The sequence below is a fragment of the Crocodylus siamensis genome, chromosome 7 (assembly GCF_052110815.1).
Source record: "Crocodylus siamensis isolate JL-2025a chromosome 7, ASM5211081v1, whole genome shotgun sequence".
Lineage (NCBI taxonomy): Eukaryota > Metazoa > Chordata > Crocodylia > Crocodylidae > Crocodylus > Crocodylus siamensis.
In genome coordinates this window covers 95,025,941-95,036,057 of record NC_143401.1, presented here as the reverse complement: position 1 = coordinate 95,036,057, position 10,117 = coordinate 95,025,941, and the positions used below count along the sequence as shown (strand labels likewise).

The following is a 10,117-nucleotide window of genomic DNA, read 5'->3' as shown; positions in this document are numbered from 1 at the left end:
GGAGTTTTGGCTTTTTGGCACGTCTGTGTGAGGGGTGAGCGGTTTTTCGTTTGTTGTTCCTTGTTGTGTTTTCACACTTCCGCGCGCGAGGGGCTGTTTCGTTGAGCGCGCCCCCCGCCCGAGTGCGCGCGCAGCCTCCCGCCCCGCCCCCACCAAGTGTTTGTTGGTTGGCTGGCTGGTTAGTTGTTTTGTTTCCCGCGCGCCGACTCCCTCTCACACCCAGGGGCGGGCGATGCATCTTCGCGTTGCGCGCGCCCGCCCGCGCGCGGATCCGTCCCTTGCTGTTTCCCGCCTTCCCCCGCCGCTCTCTCTAGCAGGGCCCCGCCCCCCAGCGGGCCGGGGAAAGGGTGCTGCGTCTTCATGTTTCACGCGCGCGCCGAGTCTGTGCGCGGGAGCGGGCGGGCGCACTCCTACTCCTTCCCTCGCCCGCGCGGGAGACCGGAGCCGTTGGCCGCCCGGGGCGAGGTACCGGGCCGGGGAGCCCCGTGCTCACGAGCTGTCCCCGCGATCAGGGCTGCACCCTGGAGGGGGAGGGGGTTGCCCTGCAATGGGGCGCCTTGGGGTGGGTTTGAGCCCCGGGGGGGTGTATCCCCCCCTCCCCCAAGGCACGTGGGTGCCTTCAGCTGGAGTAGAAGCCACCTTCAAATGTGTCTTGAATGAGGGTCCCTTAGCGTCCTTCTCCCCATTACACAGCAGGGAAGACCGAGGCACAGCAGGAGCAAGGGATTTGACAGAGGCTTGTTGGTGGCCCGCCTGGCCCAGGGTTTGGGAAGGCCTTTTCTGCCGCCCACCCCAAGTCAGAGGGGGGTTTGCTTCTCTCTATTAACCTTTTGCAGGAGCAGCACAACCCCCACTGGGGCGAGTTTAGGGGAGTGTTGGGGGTGATGGGAATTTTACAAAGAGATGATGGATTATATCCGTAGCAGGGTTTGGACGTCTCTGGCCGGTTCTGCCTGCGTGGGACGGGGGCCGTGGCTTGTGGCACTCGCCTTTGCTGATGCGCCCTCAAATGCGTCCGGTTGGGACATCTCCCTAGGAGGAAAAATAACCTGGGTGTTACATGGGCCCGGATTTGGAAAGCGGTTGGCAGCTCGATTCGAGACCGTTGAAACTGTTGTCGGACGTGGCAGGAAAAGACTCGTGTTTTATCTGCGAAATACCGTTTGGGCGTGATAATGGTTTTTCCCCACCCTCTCGTTTACTCTGGTGCCAGTCACTTAGCATTATTATTACCTGCAATTAGTACTGGTCACCTGTTTAAGGTACTAAGCTGCTAAGACACAGGACTAAAAGGACTTTTACTATATAAAGCCTTTTTTTTTTTTTTTTAAATAGCCTAAAATAGAATATCAACCACATGCTTTATTTAACTGAGCAGCGAGAGACATGCAGCCTGACGCTCCTGCCTACGGGACGGGAACCGCCTCGACCTGGAGTACCTTGCACGGTGACCCCGAGGCAGGAGGCACTTTGTGTCTGTCTTGCAGTGTTCGTGCAAATTGGTTATAGATTTTTTTTAAACTTAAAGATGTGCCTTGATCCTGTTTCTAAGCTGCTAATGGCGGTGCATTCCAAGGCATAATTGACAACTTTGCAGCTGCACGTGGGTGGTTAGCAGGTGGTTCACAAATGCCAAACTAAATGGGATGTCCTCAAATCAATCTGAAGTTGAGCGCGCCTTGCCATGTTAAACGGCGTGCTTCCCTGAGCAAATGGGGGAGCTTCATTTTAATCTTAAACATTTCCCTCACATGAGTAATGTGCTTATTCAAGCGGCATACCTGAAACCATCGCGCTTCCAAAAAAAAAAGACACTAGACTATTTTCAGAGCCATGTGTATGTAATGATTTTGCTTCGTATTTTTTGTTTCCCTAACAAAAACTTAATTGTTTGTATCGTCGAATGATAAAAATCTTGTGCTCCCAGCAACCCTTTTAGCCTTGAAGGTTCGGCGTAAATATAATTCTTACCCAGATTAGCAGCAAGGAATTATTCCAGTTTTGAAGTTGAGGAATTTGTTAGCAGTAGAAATGCAAAAGATGTTGCTGGAGGTGGCCCTGTGAAAGGTTTAATTTCCTTATAAATACATGCCACTTCCCTATATCGCACAAGAGCATCTATCCATTGGCAGATAGAAAATGGAAATCTCTTTGCACCTGAAAGCTTGTAAAGAACAATTTTCCCAACTAAAATAGTTGGTCTAATAAAAAGAGATCACATCTACCCAAGCAGCCTTATTTGCCAGTGGAAATTGTATGCACGCTTGTACTGTTCTTCTTCATACACAGTATATTCTTTTATTTCTTATAGCTCTAGAGAGAGAAACATGTAAAAGCTAAGTTCTTCCAGCCCTACTAGTACTGCCATTAATCCTTCTAAATTAGAGAGGGTGATTGATAAAGTAAGATAATGCTTGGTGAATGTGAGGTTTGGAGAATATGGCCCTGTAGAAAAAGACAACTTTATGATCTGAGTAAGTAGAAAGGCTTCAATTTCAGGTCATTTTACTTGTTTGCACTGCTGCTTTCTTGTCTTATTCTGACATGGGGAAAATATCCTGACTTGTCAACCCAGGAGAACTTTTACAATCTTTTCTCCAATGCCTGATGAAGGGTGTTTGTGCCTGAAAGCCTGTAATTAAAGAATTTTTATGCAAATATCTTGTTGGTCTAATAAAAGACATTGTCTCTACTATGAGTCCTGATTGTCTTATACATACTGTATTCTTATATCTCCAGTAAATTAAGTTTTTATTCTCAAGATGGAAACACCTGTATTTGACAAATCAGCATCACCATGCAGTACTCTAGAGGACCCTAGGACACCAGCCCCTCCAAAGACAAACTCAGGGAAACAGGTATGAAAATCTACCATTTCCTTAGAGAAGCTTTCCCACTGGGGCTATGTGTAGCAGTACCAATTTCATGTAAAATTGTTTCCTGTGGTCTCTGAAATAGTATGGGGGGGGGAAAAAAATCTATGCCCAGAATGTCAATACCTGAGACATGTTCTTTGTATTCTAGATATATTTACGTAGTGTTCCAGGTGCTACGTGCCCTAATTATTAAGAAAAGTAATACAGCTCTATAAATACCTGCACAAATATTCAGGGTATTATTTAAACTTACTTAATTTTTTAAAAATCTTTCTTTCCACCTGGACAACTTCCTCCTGTCCCAGTGCTTCAGGCTTCAGTTTATGCAGAATGCTGCTGCTGCCTGCACATGTACAAAGAAATGCAGCTCCCTAACCCATGCTCTGTCCCACTCCTCCCAGACCTGGTCTCTCCCTTTGCTCCTCGTCATTATATTCTTCCTATGGTCCTAGCTGAACCCTTTGTAGTTCCTCCTGATGTCTGTAACAGCTTTCTTAACTAACTTTCTATTCTCTTGGCAAAACTCGCCTAAAATCCAGGTTGTCTTGTTTAATTCTTTGTTTGGAACACAAATTATTTATACATTTTAAAAAAAAAAATCTCTATGCACAATGGAAGCACAGTATGTCTTCAGGACAGGATCAGAGCTCTATTTAATATCCTCTTTCATCTCTGATGTAATGTCAAATATATACTGTGTCATTAGTGTCATGCTGACCATGCCACACTATTAATGTGTGGTCTACGTAGGGTCTGATTAAAAAGATGTGTACAGCTATGCTGTTTGGATTCTTCCCCCAAAGTTCCCCCTAATATTTTGTAAATATATTAAGTATTGGATAAAGATCTTCAAAAATGACTTTCTGAATTACATTTTTTTCCTAAAGTTTATATACTTTTGCAAATCGCTTTTATTTTTATATAATACCTCTACTAGTTCAGGATCCTAGAAGTAATTAAAATATACAATTATGCACTAAATACATGGAGATAATGTCAAAAACTTTTGCAGTGGGATACAGTGCTTGGGATGGGGAGTAGAAAAACACCTTGCTTGCTTGGGACTACCAGTGAAGTTTAGGTAGTTACATTCGACTTAACTGAGTTGGAATATGGCCCTCACAGGCAAAAAAAAAAAAATGCCCTGGATTTATCTACCAAATCATAAATGGTCCAGACAGGTGCATTTTTAGTGGCACGGTATTCTCCATAGTAGAGGGGAATTAATGGACCTGTCTTCATAGGGAAGAGTATGGTCCATAGTGAATTAACATCTTTTTTTTTAGTAATTACTGAATCTAGAACTCAACAAATACAGTTTTTGGAGAGTGCTTAGCACACACCCTTTGAGTTTTAAGTCTTCTAAGATGTGTCAAATTGTTTGAGGCACTTAAAACCAGTAAACAGTTTGAAAAATCTCTGCCCTGGGTTTTTAATTTAAAAGCAATTTAATATTCTTGGCCTCAGGCTTGTTTCCTTTCACGTCTGGTGATGCTTAATAATGTTTCTACTGCGTCAGCTAATTTTCTTTTTAGACAAAGCAGGAATCTGAAGATTTGGATGCACAAGATAACTATGACAGCTGGAGAAATGAAGTAGGATGCCTGTCATGTACATTAGTAAATTCACATTACTTCAATTTAAATTCATCTTTACAACCTAGTTTGGCCACCATAGTCCTCTTAGTGGCACCCTCCTGCATTGGGAGTCTAATTTAAGATGTAATAAGAGTATACATTTAACTAATTTTCAAACCTGTATATGGAAAAAGTAATTTTTTTCTATTCAGTCAGTGATGTGATCTTCCATGCAGAGTAGAGCTGGAAGAATTTTTCTCATTGGAATGGTTTTTAAACATGTTGCAAAGCTACTGTAAATAGAATTTTATCATTTGCACTGTTTTGGATTACTTTAGGATGCATGTTGTTCTAGGAAAACAAAAAAAATAGAGAATCCTATAAATAACTTGAAATCCTTGTCTTTCAGCCACAGTTAGTCGTGGGAAGAGTTCCTTCATTCCTACTTTGCTTCCATAAAAACAAAGAAGGGTGTTTCTTTCTATCTATATATCTACCCACCTATGTATCATCTTGGCTTTGCTTCCCAAAATGTCTATTAGTTGTTCTTCTGCATATAGTGATTATACTGTCTTTAATAGTTAATTTATCTTTGTTCGTATGTTCTTGGGGTATAAGAATCATGGCTTTTACATTTGGAAAGTGTTTAATGCTGTTGATCATACCTGGAACAAAACAGACTTAAAAAAACCAACAACCCAGCATTTAGTCAATTCTCTGGAGCAGGTAGGTATCCTGAGTTGTAGCTGTGCAGCTCCTGCATTAGGTTTCCAAGCTGATATCTTACAAGTAAATAAATTATCGTCACCATGAAAGAGCCTTCCAACAGTAGCATGCTGCAGCTCTTCTTGATGGCTAAGAGAGTTGAACTAGAGTAAAACATACGAGTCAAATCCTATGGTCCTTAATCCAGGAAGATTCTCCTGCTGTCTTTAAAGCCTGTACTTCAGGGGAAAATCCTGCTGTCCTTATTTAAACTAACATGCCAATGAAGTCTAAAACACTGGAGACAGAACTCTTCCTATGTCCCCTAGCTCTGTCAACATACACACAAGATGAAGAAGAATCTTTCACACCCAGTCACCAGTTGTGAAGTTCCTATATAAGTGATGTTTTATATCATATGGGAATGGAGCTGGTAAATCCAAAACCTAGAATGACTGGCATCTCTGCTTATTTTTTCGAATACGATCAGTGTCTTTGCTAACACAAGCTATTTGTTGCTTTGGTGTTTTTTGTTACTGTTTTTCTTTAGCCAATGAGTGCGACACTTAGAGAGCGATTGAGGAAAACGAGACGCTCATTTAATTCCAGTTCCATTGTGGCAAAGCGTCTTAAGGTTGATGCTGAAGGAAAAGATTGTGCTTCTGAAGAAGTGGCTCAATCCATAAAGGAACCTTGTTCCACCTTACAAGACAGTTCTCAAAGCTTGGAGGTGAACTGCACCAAAAGTAGCCCTTTGCAGAGTCCTTTGCAGGAGGGCCATTCCTGCAGATGTGTTCAGAATTTGCCACGCACTGTGTCACTTGGGCCTGGCCTAAATCAACAGGATTTATTGGAGGAGAAGAGAAGACTTATGAAGCAGCTCCAAGAGAAGGAAGAACTGCTGCGTAGGCTCAGACTGGTCAAGATGTACAGATCCAAGGTGAGGAGAGTTTCTGAATAGGTCATAGTTTCAAAGTAGCTAGGGTCAGGAGGGACCTGAACAGATCATCTAGCCTGACCCCCTGCCATAGGCAGGAATGAATGCTGGGTTCACAAGACCCCAGACACGTGATCATCCAACCTGTTTTTGAATTTGCCCAAGGTAGGGGCGAGGACCACTTTCCTGGGAAGTTGGTTCCAGATTCTGGCCATCCTAACTGTAAAATATTGCCTCCTGATCTTAAACCCATTCTCCATCAGCTTATTACCATTGTTCTTTGTCACCCCGGGTGGTGCTGGGGAGAATAGGGCTCTTTCTATTTGCTTATGATCTCCCCTGATGAATTTGTAGGCAGCCACCAGGTCCCCCCTCAGCCTCCTCTTGCTGAGGCTGAACAGGTTCAGGTCCCTCAGTCTCTCCTCATAGGGCCTGTCCTGCTGCCCCCTCACCAAACGGGAGTCACATTATCTGGACTCTCAATCTTTAGTTTTCTGGGGAGTGGAAGCAGGCTGGCCCTTCCAGACCTGACTCAGCCTGGCCCAGAGCAGTTGTTGCTGCTTCTCCCTGGCTGGGCTGGGGCTGGGCCAGGGCCACTGCTGCTGCCTGCTCTGGAGCAAAGCTGCAGCAGAAGGTAAGTAGGGAGGGGAGTTCAGGGAGAAGGGTGTAGGGAGGGGGGTAGCCACACATGGGTGGAAGGTAGCAGGGGGCAGATGCAGGGGAGCAAGTGGCAGGTGGGACAAGTACAGGCATGGGGAGGACAGGCAGGGAGGGCAAGGGGTGGTGATCTGCACCCCCCCCCCACCACTGCTTTCCCTGCCACAGCGGAAGGGAGGAAGGGGCAGCCAATTTAAGACCCCCCCTTCACATTCTGTACATAGAAAATTATAACATATATTAATTTTCCACATATAGAATCTAATTATTGAGGGGAGAGGGAGTTATCTTAAAGTTGAAGTCCGTCTTGGATTTGGATAAATGTGGTAATTTTGTGTAACTCTGTAAATGTTCCCATTTCAGAACAACCTGTCCGATCTGCAGTGTTTGATAGCTAAATGGAGGAGTAGCACCCAGTTGATGCTTTATGAGGTTCAATCAGCTTTCTCTACAGATGGAAAGAAAGTGAGCCTCACCCAGTTGATAGACAGCCTTGGATTAGAAGACCAATTGCTACACTACAGCAGAACAGAGGAAGACTTTATAGATACATAATCAACAAATGCAAAGCTCTCGTTCCAAAAATGTGCCCTCAAAAACAACTGCATAAACTGATTGCATCAGATGTATTAAATCATCATAGTCGTCTGCTTCAGTACTGGTTTATTCTACTAGACTGTTCATAGAGCCATGTAATTAGATACAGTATGTGCTGTAAGAGGCAGTTATTTTCTGGGAAGATTTAACACATGTTGATGATTTGAGAAAATTACCATTGAGCGTGAAGAAATATGAAAATGAAATTAGTAATATTTTACTTAAACAGCTGGTTGCATCTTTTTCTGGTGATCAGTTTGACACATTACATAGCCTTGTTTATTATGAAATAATGGATTCAAGTTATCTGCTGCTTCTAGTTAGATTAAAATGTGAAGGAGCTCAACCTTTTGTTTGTAGTATGCATCCATTTTCCAAGTTTCTTCCTACTGCCAATCAACTGATGCAAGTGTTCTGAGCATTAAGTGTCTATTTGCATATGCTTAATTAGTAAAAACAATTATACTACAATAGAACTAGTTCTCAGCAGTACATAAACTCTAGTGTTTAAAAACAGAATAATTTTTAATAGAAGCCTTTAGATGTCTCGCTAACCTACCTTTCTGCATGTACCTGATGCTACAGGTAACCCACACTTCTCTTTGATATTTAGTCTTAATTTGAATGGTATTTTATTAGTTATCCTAGTTTCTCTTGCAAAGCTTCAAATTAGAGGTGCACTGATACGTCATTCCCATATCAGCTCAGCACCGATATGAGGAAAACTGAGAGTATTGGCAATCGGCTTTTTTTGGTCAACGTGGCCGATAAATGCCACAGGTAGGAGCACAGCCCGGCAATGTGGAAATCAGCGTTGGGCTGGTAAGTCTGTTGTGGGGGAAGGCACGGGGAGGAAGGAAGTGGCAGGGGAGTGGGGGGACAGATCAAGGCCCCCTCCCCCAGTGGGGGAGTGGGGTAGGGGCTGGGGCAGGCGCTGCACAGCTGGGGTGGGCATGGGATAGAGCCGTGAGCTGCTTGTCTAGGGAGCACGAGGAGGTGTGGCTCCTGCTGCTCTCTGCACCCTGGGAGGACATGGGAGGGTGTTCCCTGAAATCTGCGTATGGGGTGAGGGCAGAGTAGAGCTGGGGCAGTTCTAGGCTCTTCCTGGGGTGGTGGACAAGGCTGCACTTGGGGTGGGTGGCACTGGGATGGGGGCTACTGCAAATTTTGTGGTGGATGAATCCCTTCCCATAGCCCCACTCTCAGCACTGCCTCTGCCTGCCCAGAGCGCAGCCTGGCCTAGCCCCCAGTTCAGCCTTGGTTCCAGCCTGCCCTCGCCCTACATGCAGTGCAGATGGGGGCACACAGCTTCCACATACTCCTGGGGTGCATGCAGCAGCAGGAGCTGCCTCCATACCCCGCAGATGAGTCGCTTGCAGCTGTGTCCATCACCCCACCCCAGCTGGGCAATGCCAGCCTCAGCCCCACTCCCTCCCTCACTTCAGGGGCCTCAATCTGGGATAAAATATGGGATTTTAGATCAGGACTTGGCTGATGACTCAAGTACAAACATTCCTTTTTAATCTTTATGAAAAGTATATTTAAGATGCCTGGTATCATGGTATCTTAAGTACATTTACTAATATATCAACAACAAAAAAATCACCTCCATCTCTGGGCTGTTTTATTGATTTGGAATTTTTTTTTGAGTCAAAATGCTAAGTAGTTAAAAAACAAAAACAAACACACCTCAAGGCAAGACAGATTAGTTCATTCTAAAAAGATGCAAGTAAAGGCCCTGGGTTTTCTGAGCTGCTTCCATTCTGGAATGTCCCAGGATTGGGTACTGTAGATCACAAAATGCACAGAAAGAAGATGGTATTCAACTGCTGTATAACCAGACTTGTGCTTCTGTCAAACAATAACATCATTATGAACTGAATTAACAAGATTATATATAAAATATACAAACCAAACAAACTTGAAGGTTTTGTCCACTGGTGAAATTTTTTAAATAGTAAATTAAGGAAGAAATATTGAAAGCTCCTTTAGTTGAGAATTTTCTATCCACTCATGCAGGCTGCCTTGCTGCTTGTGTCTGTGGCAGCTTTTCTTGCTAATACTCTACTTGGTAAAGGGCAGGAAACGTTTTCATTCTCAGCCTTGCAACTTCTGCCTGAAGAATTGCAATCTCTTGGGCCTGTCCCTTTGCAAGATCCACTAATTGTCGTCGCTGCACAATATCCTGGTAATGCTCCTTAGCAATCTTTTCAGAAGCTGGTTGTGTGTCTGTATAAAACATAATATCAGGAATAGCTCATGTTAGTGAATGAATTCATTTTATGGTAGGTGCTGCCCCAGGGTTACAAACATTGTAGAACGTGGTTCATTTCAAAGAAGCTCGTGCTAGGGTCATTATTTAAAGAGAACTCAGTACCAAGGGAGAAATCCATTGCCAGGTATTCAAAATTGAACAATACCTACATGGAGTTGGCTTTTGAAAGCCTGTCTCTAGCTACTTTATTATGGGGAAGATCTGTACAGTGTTCCTAAATAAAGAAATACTTGCTTTTGCAACCTGATGTTGTTTTTCCTTTTCCAGGAACAAATGCTAAGGGGAGTGGGTTCAGTAAATCAATTTTTGCTGCTTTTTTTGCCCTGTTCTTTGCCAGTAAAAGTGTGACTTGAAGAGACACCAGGTTTCACTTGCAATAATCAATTGTCCTGTTAATACAGAAGCAAATCTCTAGTTCAGGCATAACCTATACACTGAAATTGCTCTTTGGGGCAGCAGTACCTACTGGATGTGTAACAAATCTGCTCTCTTA

The 10,117-nt window shown here is 43.9% G+C and overlaps 2 protein-coding genes across 6 annotated transcripts in view; one reads left to right on the top strand and one right to left on the bottom strand.

Annotated features, from left to right (window-relative positions):
- The first annotated feature begins 289 nt into the window (after positions 1-289).
- SFR1 (SWI5 dependent homologous recombination repair protein 1) lies at positions 290-8,183 on the top strand. Of its 4 annotated transcripts, none has more exons than XM_090057654.1 (4): positions 290-465; positions 2,763-2,858; positions 5,709-6,098; positions 7,116-8,182. In XM_090057654.1, exons 1-4 carry the CDS (start codon positions 361-363, stop codon positions 7,305-7,307), a joined length of 783 nt encoding a protein of 260 aa, XP_089913780.1. In that variant the 5' UTR covers positions 290-360; the 3' UTR covers positions 7,308-8,182. The 4 variants fall into 4 exon arrangements, with proteins under 4 accessions (XP_089913780.1, XP_089913782.1, XP_089913781.1 ...); XM_090057656.1 differs by having other exon boundaries at positions 331-465; positions 2,740-2,858; XM_090057655.1 differs by having other exon boundaries at positions 432-465; positions 924-2,858.
- A 1,209-nt stretch (positions 8,184-9,392) lies between these two features.
- The window catches only part of CFAP43 (cilia and flagella associated protein 43), a 59,106-nt gene continuing 58,381 nt past the window's right edge, over positions 9,393-10,117 (bottom strand). For both annotated transcript variants that reach the window (XM_090057652.1, XM_090057651.1), the window contains one exon: positions 9,393-9,578. In XM_090057652.1, the coding sequence (XP_089913778.1) occupies positions 9,406-9,578 (173 nt within the window). In that variant the 3' untranslated portion in view covers positions 9,393-9,405. The remainder of the gene's footprint in view (positions 9,579-10,117) is intronic.

Coding starts and splice junctions, on each gene's coding strand:
- SFR1 (XM_090057654.1), top strand. CDS start 361: ATGTTTCACGCGCGCGCCGAGTCTGTGCGCGGGAGCGGGCGGGCGCAC. Junction 466..2,762: donor CGTTGGCCGCCCGGGGCGAG/GTACCGGGCCGG, acceptor TTTATTCTCAAG/ATGGAAACACCTGTATTTGA. Junction 2,859..5,708: donor AGACAAACTCAGGGAAACAG/GTATGAAAATCT, acceptor GTTTTTCTTTAG/CCAATGAGTGCGACACTTAG.